The sequence below is a fragment of the Trachurus trachurus genome (assembly GCF_905171665.1).
Source record: "Trachurus trachurus genome assembly, chromosome: 7".
In the NCBI taxonomy this organism is placed as follows: domain Eukaryota; kingdom Metazoa; phylum Chordata; class Actinopteri; order Carangiformes; family Carangidae; genus Trachurus; species Trachurus trachurus.
Genome location: NC_139901.1, coordinates 15,295,043 through 15,308,618, shown reverse-complemented (window position 1 = coordinate 15,308,618; position 13,576 = coordinate 15,295,043). Strand labels below are relative to the sequence as shown.

Here is a 13,576-nt window from a genome sequence, read left to right as displayed (position 1 = left end):
GTGTGTGTGTGTGTGTGTGTGTGTGTGTGTGTGTGTGTGTGTGTGTGTGTGTGTGTGTGTGTGTGTGTGTGTGTGTGCCAGCTAACTAAAAGGCAGGCTGAGACTTTATTTTATATGCAATGTGAAACTTGCCACTTGTTGAATCCCTGTGACCGTCACTTGCTGACATGAACAAACTATAAAAACGTTACAGGTCCCAAAAATATTGAAATGTAAAAAAGAAAAATGCTTACATATGACAATGTTTTATTTTTCTCCAAAACTCCAACAATTTTAATGATGTAATCTCCAAGAGTAGTTTCTCTTTTCTACAATGTTCACAAATCTTCTGAAACAAATTACACCCTCTAAGAATAAACGGTCTTCTGACACTGACAGTTTCAGTTATACTACATCCAACAAGGAGCTCTATATTTAAAGATTTAGTGACCTACATCACAGCACATTTTCATCATTAAGGCACTTATTGCTCCAAAATGAATAATAATAATTTGAAGAAAAAAGATAAATCAACTACACATGAGGCAAATTTGAATTTGAATTTTGATAAGTCTATCAGTAGGCTACTTAAATGTTTAAAGCTGATGATCTGTAACTGCTCTTCATCTACTGCTCATTACGCTGCTTCACTGTTTGCTCATGGTGTACATTTGAATGCAGTTCTGGAAATGGGCAGTCGTGTTCATTTGTGGTTTCAGCACAATGATATAAACTTTGGGCAGGAAGTAGCCCCCGAGAAAGGCCAGGACACTGAAGAGGATTGCAAACACTTGTGCGGCGATGGTGAATGGGCCTCTGCTGATGAGGTATAAGGTAAAGAAGCTTATCCAGGAGATCATGTACACCATGAGGCTGAAGGTGATGCACTTAGCCTCGTTGTAGTTTGCCGGCAGGTCTTTCCCCATGTAGCTGAAAGAAAAGCAGAGGACACTGAGCAGGGAGACATAAGCTAGCTCGAGCCACGCGCCGGGTGAGAGGGTGTTACTGCACTCCAGGACAATGCTGTCCTTGTAGAAGTCGAGGTCTTGGGACGGCTGGGGGGGATTGACGGCCACACGGAGCACAGAAATGCACAATATAGTGCCAGACAGCAGGAGAATGGTAAACTCCGGCCCGTGTTTTTTGGCCCACTTGTCATAGGCCGGCGGCAGCTTGGATGCAAATTTAAAAATGCAGACAACCTGGAGGGAGCGCACAGTGATGCAAGCCAGGCACACAGTGAAGCTGAAGATGAATAGAGGCTGCTTGAGGATACAGGCCAGAGGAGATGGCCTGCCAAAGTGGCACAAAGAGCTCATAGCAGCGGCAGTCAGGGCTGCCAGCATCAGGAGGCAGGTGCGGCCTCCAGCAGACTTGGCCACAGGCGTGTTCAGGTTGAGCAGGAGAATTACTGCAGAGCTGCAGGTCATGAGAAGACAGGTGGCCAGAAAGAAGAGCAGGGCAGTAGAGAGGGGGGCGTCCCAGGCCAGGAGCAGGATGGTCCTGTTCAGGCACATCTCGCTGCTTGGAGGTGCCCACTGCTCTGGCAGACATGGCTGACAAGTAGTGGGCTCTGAGGAGAAAAAAAAACACATGCTCATGTTTTAGATTATGTTGAAATGTTGTTGATAGGCACTGGGACAGTGTTGTGACAGACAGATTTAGGGATATGGAGTCAGTTTGCCCCCTGAACCAGCACATACAATGGAATTAGTGCACCACCTGCTGGTCAATCTCATACACAACAGATGTAAAATACTGCTTTGAAGCCGGGCTGGGGGGAGTGGGGGGTGGAGCCAGTCCCAACTGACAGGGGAGGGCGGGGTACATCCTGGACAGTCCACCAGACTGTCTGTCAAAGGCCTGAGATATAGAGATGATCAACCTCACACACTCACATTCACACCAATGGGCAATTTAGAGTTGCTAGTCAACCAGGTGTGCATGTGTTTGGACTGTGGGAGGAAGCTGGAGCACCTGGAGGTACCTTATGATATTATTCAGATATTTTTCTGGCCTTTGAAATTTTGTTTATCATTATGATACCACTTATGTTGAGGAATGTAGCCTCTGGACAAGCCTGGCAGTCGAAGCAGCAGGTGTGTTGCCCAATCAGCAGCTTCTTCTCGCCCCTCGGGCAGGGAGGAGAGCAAATGGACAGCGGCACCTTCAAGCAAGCAACACAGTTTGAAAAAAGGTTAAAGGTTAAATAACCTACATTTAACCAATTAATAAGATATTAATTCATAGTCCTACAATGGGAAACTTTCCAGTACTGCTGCTGCAGACATAAATGAAAGGAATAAAGAACTCTGAATAATAATAATATTAGTACAATAACACTGTTGTTATGTACAGTCTAGTTATAAGTGGTGACATCATGTATAGAGTTAAGACGTGGCTAATCACAGAGAAGCACATACAAACACCTTAAGGAGCTAATAGTAAGAGATTTGATTTTTTTTTTTTTTTTTTTTTTTACATTTTCAGAATTGTATAATTTTCAATACAAACAATGCAATAACAAGTATTCCCCTTTTGTCTTACTTTTATTAACTCTTCAGTGTCATGCCACTCAATCTGATCATCATGAATTGTCAGGGTAATGGGATCTGGGCTGAAGGAGCCCACCACCCTGAGGGACCAGTCAGTCCCCCTCCAAACCCAGGAGATGATGTCATATCCTGTGGGTGGGTCACCGTTGGAGTCAAAGTACACAGAAGTGTTGCCCAGAGAGAATTGTACCTGCTTGAGCTGCTGGAAAAGCTGTGAGAGGAGAGAGAAGGCATCGCAGCTTAAAGACATGTGGTTATGAGAGATTTTCCTTCATACAGTATTTTCATTTTTGCTCACCTCCCATGGGTGCACCCTCCTCCTGTCACACGCTCCAGAATCGCAGCCAAGCGCTTGGTGCAGAGCGTGAGCCACAGCGTACACCGCCTTGTACACATTGAAGGAAGAGGTGATGTCATATTTCTCCAGTGAGAAGTTGTTCCTGGCAAGGCTGTACAGGTCTGTGGACTGTACGCAGTCATTGCCTGGGTTTGTGGAACTGTTGGAGACTTTCTTGGTGTCGCTCTGCTCCAGTGAAGCCTGAACTACCCTTCTCTCAAAGTCCTCAAAACCTGGAACAGTCAAAGATTTAATGGACACACCAAGCACGGTGCCAATTGTGTGGATGCCAGGTATCGCTGATATAACAGTTGATACTGACCAGTCCTCTGTCCCAATCCACACTTTATTCATCACTTTGCGCTCAACAACAAATGGGAAGAAGCCACTGAGTTTGGATTTGCTGGAGAAAACTACGATGGTGTTGACTTTGGTCTTCAATATGCTGTCCACCATGTTCCTCATGGTCTGGACTGTTTCGGGTTTGAGTGAACGGATGACTCCTTGGTAGGCGATACAGATGCCGTGGTGAGGTGCTTGCTGGGAAAGACTTTGCATGCCCTGTAGGCCGTAGGAGTTGTCACTGCCTAAAAGAGCGATCCAGGTCCAGTTAAAATGAACTAAAAGCTGGATCATGGCTGCAACCTGGTTCTTGTCGCTTGGAATTGTACGGAAAAAGCTTGGATAGAGAAACTTGTTGCTCAGCAGTTCATTTGAGGCTTCATAAGAGATCTACAATGAGACAAAGAGGAAGTGAGGAACTCTTGTACAGTAGGTCATATTCTAAAAGCAATGACTGAAACTCAACAGAACTCACTTGTGGTATGAGATAGGCCCCGAGTAATGAAGCAGGGGTGAAACTTTTGCTGCTGCTGTCCGGCCCAATCACAGCCACAGCTCTTTGGCTGTTACCACCATCTCTCTCTGAGTCCTCCTCTGTCCCGGGCTCCGAGGGGCTCTGGCTCTGTTGTGCCAGCAGGTCCAGTGTGGCCAGGATACTAGCGGGCACTGAGCAGATGTCGTACAGCTGGTAGCCCAGCTTTACTCCTGGTAAGAGAGGTCGCGGTGTGCTGCTGTTGTTGATTTCCTCCACAGCAAACCTCATGGCTTGCAACAGGTGAAAGCCATGTTTGTTGGGTCTGCCTCTAGATATGGTAACACAAGAAAAGAGAAATTCATCTGTCCACAAGGGGATAAATAAAGCAAATATCTACAATAATACATAAAGCCACAGTGTGCTGGAGAATAAAAAAACAATCAGTAAAACTCACTCATTACATGGACCAAGAGCAGGGAAACCAGCATTTTGTACATCTGTGTAGTGGAGAGGAAAGAGCCCAGCAATGGAGAAGTTGCCTTGCAGGTGCATCCCCTGTCCCTGAGAGAAGTAATCCAGCTCCCCATCGGTGAACTTCACAAGCAGCCAGCCCAAGGAGAGAAACACAGCCTGCAACATCTCCAAAACTGTCTCCAACTCACGCTGCTGTGAGAGCTCCGTGTGGTTTGCAAAACAGATCAGACACTGTTTTTAAAAGTGTGGAAGGACTCAGGGAGGGATGAGGGAGTCACATTTGCATCATTCTGGGGAGCATTGGTTGACTGAGGTATATTTGCATATGGGTGATTTGTTTGTGTGACTGTAGAGTTTCCCCCCCATTTAAATGAATTGCATAAATGTAATAAGCCATGAAAAGAGAGACTGGTGCTTTTCCATTAATCTTTGACAAGTGACATAAACTGGTGACTGGAGTCTGCTTCAGCACAGATTTATCAGTCAGTTATGGTTAATACAGAAAAATCTGAATCTTTCATATTTCAAGAATTCAACATCTTCTCATACTGTTAAACTTAACAATCTCCAAATGCAGCTTCAATATTGCCCTTTTTGTCATTTTAACAATTGAAAAGCATGCTTTTAATAGATGCTTTTACAATTTAGACATGGGACTGACCTGGTTAAATACATTTTAAATAGTGATGTTCATGACAGCAAGCAACTAAATTTTTATGGAGATTAATGACACAATTGTTGTGTTGGGCTTGTCTTTAAACAACAACAACAACATTAAGATTGCAAGTGATTTATCCTGTGCTATGCATACAGTCACCCAATCAAAAATGTGTATTCATCTTTAAGAGAAATTAAATGCTGTGTCAGACATCATAATAATGAATCCTCACACACAGCTGATAAGAACTTTTTTTTGTCCAATTTCACACTCTGAATCTTCAGTTTTTCATTCACCGTTGTAATTATCACCAGTGATGACAGCATCTCATACAGTGCCCTATAGACCTGCTATGACCAGTGCTGTCTCACCAGCAAGGAGTAGCCTAGGCCGTAAAGAAACACAATCTTCTTGGTTATAATGTGTGTAATGGAAAAGGCTTGTATGTGTGGCTAGATTTGCATTTTTGGTTGATATTTGAGGCTCTTCTTGTTAAACACACCTGTTGTACTAACATATAATTTGCCTGAAACTCACTGGGGTCCAGAACGCAAACCCATTGTTTTGAAAGGAATATTGTGCATTTTGTCAACCACATTATTATGGAGGCAAATAGACAGGTACATTTCCATATTTGTAGAAACAAAAATGAAAGCTATTTGCATAGTGCAAGCTTTCACAGAAGAAGTAATTGAAGCTTTTATTGTAAGTTCTATTTTCCTATTCAAACATATAACAACAATAAAATGTCTGTCAGAATATGTTAACATCAAATTAATTAACTATGACTTTTACTAACAGAGAAAGAGTAAAACAGTAACATGATTCAGTGACACTACAATGCAATTATAGTTAAACTCCTATAGTTTGAGTTTTGCAGTGTCCTAAAGATCCTATAGATAAAAACATCTATATAGGTCTTACTGTAGGTTGCACTCCTCTTGTTTTTATTCAATTTATCGGCTCTTCTCTGCTCTTGTTGAAGATACACCTCAACAAAATGAACTTTATATCTTGTTGAAATATGAACTGTTTATAATTACATAATTGCGAAATTATTAATTATTGACTAGGCCTACTATATATCAACTTAAAAGTTAGATCATAGTAACAGCCTATCATTCACATTTGTCTTATTTTTCACTTTTATAGGCTAATGTTTCCACAATACACTAACAAGTATTGTTGATTAATTTTAAAAAATACATTAATCACATCATGGTTAAAACTCTTGAATGATCTCAGTGTATCTGGAGTGACATTTTTTCTACAATATAAATTAGTCAAGCAGCTAAAGCAGAATAGCTTTCTCTGCTCAGGATCACCTATGAAAAAAATATTTCATTTCCGATTCATAATCACTGTTTTCACACATAGGCCTAGTTATTTGAAGTTTTCTAGAGCCAGAGAGTGTGAAAGAATAACAGGATACACGTTGAAATTTTCATTACATAAGCTATTGGTCCTATATTAACCTAATATATTTCATAAGTGATTTCAGAACCAATTTCTCATTTGTGTTGTTTTCCTTTGATGGTACAGTTTATAGCCCTTTGAGACAAAATGTTTTTGGGCTATACAAATAAAATTGCCTTGCCTTGCCTTAGGCTACTATACAAGTGCCAAAGAATGTGGGGAAATGTTTTGATCAATCAAAAATGTTTCAAAATTTAGTATTTTATTAGGAATAAAGATGTCTGCTAGTGATTTGTACAAAACGTTTAACAGGTAGTTTGGATGTAAAACCCAGTTTACAAAAAGCAATGTGGAAAGAGCCGGCCCAAGGCATAGGCCTAAGCCAGTCTGCTTGGGGCCCCCCCAAAAGGCAAGTAACTTTTTTAAATTGTAGTGCATAGATCCTTAGAGAAACACTGCGTAATTACAAAAAACTTCAATTATTGTTGCATTTCAAATTGTTGTTGCACTTTTCTGTTGCAGTAGGCTATATTTAAAACCAAAACCTATGTGTTTTAATGCATTGTCTGCTGGTTTATTTTGTTACTTTTAGTCGACCTAGGTGACATTCAGTATCCCAGTAGGCTACTAGGCTATATCAGTTAGATCAAGAAGATGAAATGTAAATCAACCCCAGGCTGCACTTTTAGCTGAATTTGGTGCCATTTCAGAATAAAAACCAGAGATGGGTAAAAACCAAAAACCTGCCAGGATATGATGATTCGTGATGACAGAGTAAAAAATGAAATACTATTATTGGCAGTAATAGAGGGCACCAAAAGAAAGACTTAGCTTGGAGCCCCATGGAGGCTTGGGCCGGCCCTGAATGTGGGGCTTTTTAAATTTACCTTTTTCCATCTCTTGGTCATAAGCGCTTGAAAAAGCGGTTGGTGTGCGCATAGATATATATAAGAACTAGATGACTCACCCCCAGCTGTTTCCCAAAGACACGGCGTAGCCAGTACGGCGGCCATCTTGGAACGGGCAACTCTCTCCCTCAGAGCATTAAGCCTATGGTGCATATTCTGCTATAATGACCACAACTTACTCAGTTTTTGTCCGATTTCAAAACGGTTTGATTTTTATGAACGTTTATGCAGTTATGATGCAGCATATTTAGAATCACGGATACTTTTAATAGTGTATTTTTTTTTTGTAAAAGTAACATTATAGTGACATTATGCAAATAGTTAAAGTAATAGCTACATACTGATTTATTTTTCACAGAGTTATGAATCGTTTTTTTAGTGCAGATGACTGGATCACCTATCTACTGCACTGTAACTGCAGCCAGAGTCAGAGCAAGTTGCCCGTCCTCATATGGCCGACTGTGAGCTACGCCTGCGTGTAGTCAGATCCACCCCCTTGGGTGTGCGGCTCTGCCTGCGTCACTACTGTGCGACGCAGCCTACATGCCGAGGTGAAAGTGCAAAGCTGCCATTTTTTCGGAGGAACCTTCCCGATTGGCCACACGAGCCGAGGCGAACAGTGAGTTTGGCCGTGACTTTTTAACAATTGTCTCTCTCCTGTGGGCTCCGAACACACACACAGGCCGGGGCAGTTACACCTGCTCGGGGTATTTGACCTCGGGTGGAGGCGGAAGCTCCGCTCTGGTCTGCAGGCGGCTGCCTAGCTCAGCAGGCTAACGTTAGCATCGCCTGTAAACAAACAGTGCGGGCAGTGGAGGGACAGCTGCAGGTCCACCACCGCACCTCCTGCGGGTCTGTTCGGCGCATTTGGTCCGACATTCAGCCAGGTGAGCGGGCTAACATCAGGCAGGAGAGGGCGGGGAGCCGAGAGACGCTTTGGCGCTGCAGGTCTGGAAGTTTAGCGAACAACTTCAGTTTTGATGACAGTGCGAGTTTCTCCAAACGAGCTCGGAGCTCAGTCGCCTTAGGGCAGGTAGGAGGGTCTGTTGGGTCGCAGGAGGGAAAAAACACTCATACACACATACACAAACACACAGCGGCATGTCGTCCTTCTCGGAGTCGGCCCTGGAGAAGAAGCTGTCGGAGCTGAGCAGCTCGCAGCAGAGCGTCCAGACCCTGTCTCTGTGGATCATCCACCACCGCAAGCACTCCGGCCTGATCGTCAGAGTGTGGCACAGAGAGCTGAAGAAAGGTGAGAGAGCTTCCAGCACTGAGTGCATGATTAACAGAATAATATGAAATGAAAACTATCACACTAATATACACTCAGTTTTACGCAATTTCTCTGTTCTCTGGTGGTTACCTGTTGTTTTAATATACAAAGGTAACTTTTTTCAAGTTTCATAGTGTGGAAGTGCTGCTTGTAGGCACTAGTGTGATAAAGGTCTTGACCATTCGCACTTTTGTATTCAAGCCTAATTTTGTCTGATTGTTAAGTGAAATAATACAAAATGCCCAAAATGTAAGAAGAATGTGAAATTGTGAGAAGCAACAAAATGCTAACATTTGAGAAGCTTTTCCTGATATTTTATAATCTAGATTCTTTGACCAGGGTCATATATGTTTTTGCAGCCATAATGGTGGTGATATTTGTGTATGACACACAATTTAAAAAAGGCAGATTTTTTTTTCATTATTATGGAAACTAGTAAAGGAAGATAGCTTCATAAACTACTAACTCGAATCCATAAACACACAGAAATCGGTCATGTTAACGTGTCTGCATGTTTTACTGAAGGTGCAGATAACTAATCATATTAGACATTGTGTTGATGTACAGTTTAATAGAAATGTAATAGTATTGGCCATCACAGACTGACCTACTGTCTAAGAATGATTTTTTTTCATCAGAACAAAACAGTGTTTTGAATATGCTTTTTTCATGTGTCGTCCAGCTAAAAGCGGCAGGAAGCTGACCTTCCTGTATCTGGCCAATGATGTCATCCAGAACAGCAAGAAGAAAGGACCAGAGTTCACCAAAGACTTTGAGACAGTCCTCGTTGATGCCTGCTCCCATGTAGCCAGGTACACAATAATGTGGCCAGTGTGTGGGTTTGTGTACGTGTGAACAGGTGTAATGCTTTTTGCCCTGAAGCTTTTTGAGCAATAGCTGAGTAAGTGCATTCCTTTAAAGTAATCTACTTCTACATCTCACAGCATTTGTTGTACCTTTTTCCTTTTCGAAAGGACTCTTCGAATGGTTGTCGTTAGACCACCAAATTTGTCTCGGGCATCTCTTAAAACCAACACAGAGATGCGTTTATTCAGCTCCAACATAGATTAAAAACATCTGAAACCTAATACAAGAAAAATGAAATAATCAAGGTTTCATTTTTTTCTTATACAAGAAAAAAAACAGTGTATAAATCAGGGTTTCATTTTATATATTTGATCCCATTATATTTTTTAAATTCATTTTCTAAACAATGTTTTCTCTACGTTTTGAGCTCTTTGGTTTAATCATCTGAACTCTGTTGCTCTTCCTGCAGTGACGCAGATGACAACTGTAAAAAGCACATGGAAAGACTGCTGAACATCTGGAAGGAGAGGAGCCTCTACAGAGGTGACTTCATCCAGCAGCTCAAACTGGCCATAGAAGATAGCAACAGCCCCAGGCCGGCAAGTAAGACAACTGGTATGTAATCGATCTTTGTTGCACCTCTACATGAGTATACTTACATGATATCTGTGATTGTTGTTAGGGGAGGACGGGACCACAAGATGTGGTCTCAATATAACATAAAGTAAAACTGGGTCCAGCATCACAACATCAATAGAATAACAAGTGTTTTTTTTCTGCTCTGTGGTCTCTGAACTCGACACTGCAGAGGAGAAGAAAGCAGTGAAACGCAGCTATCAGAAGTTCCAGGAAGATGAGGATGATGAAGATGATGACTACAGAAGCCACAACTCCCCTCACAACGCAGATATCGCTGCAACTCAGCTGGTGAGTATGGGAACTTTTTATGGAAGGGAGAAAAACACACAAAAAAGGAAAACAAAGTCTCTCACAGTTTAGGTCTGGGCTTATTTTGTGTTTCTTCCTCTCTCACTCCTCACCTTCTCTCAGTTATGACATTTCCGCATCTTACACAAAATACAAATTGATGCAAAGCAAAGCACAACACAAGTGTATTTGCCATTTTCTCGTACACCATCCTTGTTTAGATGGCAACAATGTGCTTTGCTGTAGATGTTTGAGCAGTGCTTTGATTCTCTCAGACAGGACCCACTGGTCAGTCACAATATGTAATCAACTGACCACAATCAGAATCTAACATGGTCTGAAACACGGCATCAAAAAAATAGCAAGGTGGAACCTACCTTGCTGTTAAACTCTGATTACCTCTCTCCATCTGATTCCTTTAAACGCACATGCAGACAGAGGAGCTGGTCAAGGCCCTGCAGGACTTGGAGAATGCTGCATCAGGTGATGCAGCTGTTCGTCAGAAGATCGCCTCGCTGCCGCAGGAAGTTCAGGACGTTTCCCTGTTGGAGAAGATCACTGGTAAGTGACCAGGCTGCATAGGTATGGCATTGTTTTTGTGCCTATTTGTGCCTATATGTTTTTGGCTATGGGGAAAAATCTAAAGCAAAGGTTTCACACAGGCAACAGGAAGTAAATGAAGATGGACAGTGAATCATAATAATAAAAGCCTTAACACGGTATTTAATGTAAAATCCGTTATTATCAATTATCAGGTCCTACAGTCAGCAGTATTCTGTACATCATGCTCTCATTGTAAATATAAAACCATTTGATTTGTTTTAAATTGTCCTAAACAAGGAAATATGAATTGTTCAAGTTTTACTCCATAGGAGGTTTAATTTTTTTAATGTAATAATTTGAACAACCCCCTTTGGTGCCACTCCAGATAAGGAGGCAGCAGACAAGCTGTCGAAGACGGTGGATGAAGCCTGTTTGCTGTTAGCGGAGTACAACGGCCGACTGGCTGCAGAGCTGGAGGACCGGAGGCAGCTGGCCCGAATGTTGACTGAATACATCAGCAGCCAGAAGGAGGCGCTCACAGAGAGGGAGAAGAAACTAGAGGCAAGACAAGACACCACACAAACACACATACACACAAAGAGCTGACATGTTGGTTGTTGTCTGAATATGTTTGTGTTAACGTTTCTCCCTCATTGCAATAGTTGGACCGTAACAAAAAGAGAATTTCATTTTTAAGACTGTGACCTAGGAACTCTTGATTTGTCTAACACAGGCCGCTGAAGCCCCATTAACTAAAAATAAATAAATTCAAAAACATAGGGAGTTTAGTCCAGCATCAGTTACTTTATTGAATCTTTGATTGTAGTGACATTGCACAGACTTCGAAAAAGGCAACCTATCCTCTGTCTGTTCAGAAGAAATGGTGCATACTTGACTTGTATTTGAATTCACACATTTGAATTGACATCACAAACTGTAGATGGGCCACATGTGGGCCTGTAACAATTATAACATAATTGCCTGATTGCAAATATTTGAGCTGACTGCAATTATTTTTAATAATTGTGAAAATCGCTTCCATTCATCTGTATAAAAACAGCTGGATGAAACTAACAAAAATGTCACAATTCCATCACTATTTACTTGTCATTTTCCACCATTCTACTGTATAGTTAAATGACACGAGTGGAGTGCCACAAACTGTTTTTCTTGAGGTGCTTAATTTCAGAATTACGATGAGCATCTATCATGGAAGCCTAAAGAAAAACAGAAATGCAGTTTTTATTTATATGTTCCAATGTTTAATGCCAATACATGGCTCTTCTTCTTCTTCATAAGGTGTATGTGTATTATTAAACTATGTTTAGGCTTATAGTAATATTGGCATAAAATGAAGACAATTGAATCTCTAATCGCAATTATTTGTATGCCATTTAATACAAATAATTCAACTAAAATGTCATGGTTGTGACAGCCCTAGCCACAAGTCTGTTTGTAATTGGTAGTGTTGTCTGTAATTCACTGCACTGTGCAGCTTGTTTCTGACCTTTTTTTGTATCTCTTCTACACAATGTCTAAGTTTAAATTCAAGGAGAAAAGAAACCGTAGAGTCATTTATCAACAAAACTGTCCATTCAGCTTCCTAGTTCAGCTTTGTTGTAATGTTTTGTTTACAGTTTGCCTCTGAAAATAGGATTTTATAGGATATTGTGTTGTCATGAAGTAATCATTATGCTCATATGTACCTGTGCTATATCTTTCTTAATGTTTAACCTGCAGGAATATAAGCAGAAGCTGGCGAGGGTGACCCAAGTGAGGAAAGAGCTCAAGTCCCACATCCAGAGTCTCCCTGACCTCTCCCTCCTGCCTAATGTGACGGGAGGTCTGGCTCCGCTGCCTTCAGCCGGAGACCTCTTCTCCACCGACTGAGAGGTCTTACCTAGACGAACTAGTCCGGTACTCCCTCCGACCCAAACCCAGCCCCATGTTTGATTCACAAAAATACTCCCAGATGCGTCTCTAAGCCAGAGGACACATGTGGTCAAACCTCTCTCAGCAGAGTAGCTAGCCCATCTGCAAACTCCAAACCTACAGGACGAGAGGCAGAGAGGGACGTTAGAAGGAAGGTTTGGTGAAATCAAAACACTCTGCAGAGGAGAACAGAGACTCTGTCAGCCTGGATCTTTTCTGTTCTCTGATTCCACTCCACCAGCTTGGAACAAGTTTGTTCCCTGTTTGTTTTAATTTCTTTTTTAAATGCTGAAAATGTCACTGATTTCAGAGGCGGGAAAGGGTAAAGGGCAAAGCTTGGAGACAGACATACATGTTGGTTGTCAGGGAATGTCAATCAAAGTGTCTTTTTGTGTGTTATATTTTGGATTCAGTGAGAGAAGGTGGGCTGTTTGCTCTGACAGTTCTCAGAGGTTGTGACTACAATGTGAAGAGGATGTACCAGTTATTAGTTTTATTTTTTAGCTTTCAGTTGGTGGCTTTTTAATGACACATAGTCAGATAGGTGGTTTTGATGAATATGTACAATAATACAAGATCTGGTTCCAGGTGTTTTGCTTTGATGAATGTTCATGGTCCACAGCTGTTACACAACACAGGCATTTCAGTAACACTTCATCCGGTCGTGACTGAATAGGATTTGTGAGACAGTATCATCCTGACAGTTGAAAGTCCACAGACAAACTTTGATCCCATGTCCCCTTTTGGAAACATTTGTATCTCATTTACAGACTAAAACTAGCAAATTTAAAGAATGTTTTTATTTTCATGCTTTGATTTGGACAAGATGCTTGAAATGTGAGGAGTCTGACTGTGCACTAGGCAAGGTTTGAGTTTCACAAAACAACAGTTTGAGGTTTGCTTTCTAAGAAACTTATTTGTATGAAAAAATATATGAAATGCTCAAACAA

The 13,576-nt window shown here is 41.6% G+C and overlaps 2 protein-coding genes across 2 annotated transcripts; one reads left to right on the top strand and one right to left on the bottom strand.

Annotated features, from left to right (window-relative positions):
* Positions 1–626: 626 nt before the first annotated feature.
* On the bottom strand, positions 627–4,327 carry tas1r1 (taste receptor, type 1, member 1; the record flags this gene model as incomplete). Its single annotated transcript, XM_083975821.1, has 6 exons — positions 627–1,552; positions 2,026–2,146; positions 2,527–2,745; positions 2,833–3,603; positions 3,689–4,016; positions 4,143–4,327. 6 exons carry the CDS (start codon positions 4,325–4,327, stop codon positions 627–629), a joined length of 2,550 nt encoding a protein of 849 aa, XP_083831947.1.
* Positions 4,328–7,696: 3,369 nt separating this feature from the next.
* On the top strand, positions 7,697–12,584 carry rprd1b (regulation of nuclear pre-mRNA domain containing 1B; the record flags this gene model as incomplete). Its single annotated transcript, XM_083975557.1, has 7 exons — positions 7,697–8,396; positions 9,100–9,229; positions 9,694–9,839; positions 10,033–10,151; positions 10,586–10,712; positions 11,080–11,255; positions 12,435–12,584. The coding sequence occupies exons 1-7, from the start codon at positions 8,246–8,248 to the stop codon at positions 12,582–12,584; spliced, it is 999 nt and encodes a 332-aa protein (XP_083831683.1). The 5' UTR covers positions 7,697–8,245.
* Between the last annotated feature and the right edge of the window lie 992 nt (positions 12,585–13,576).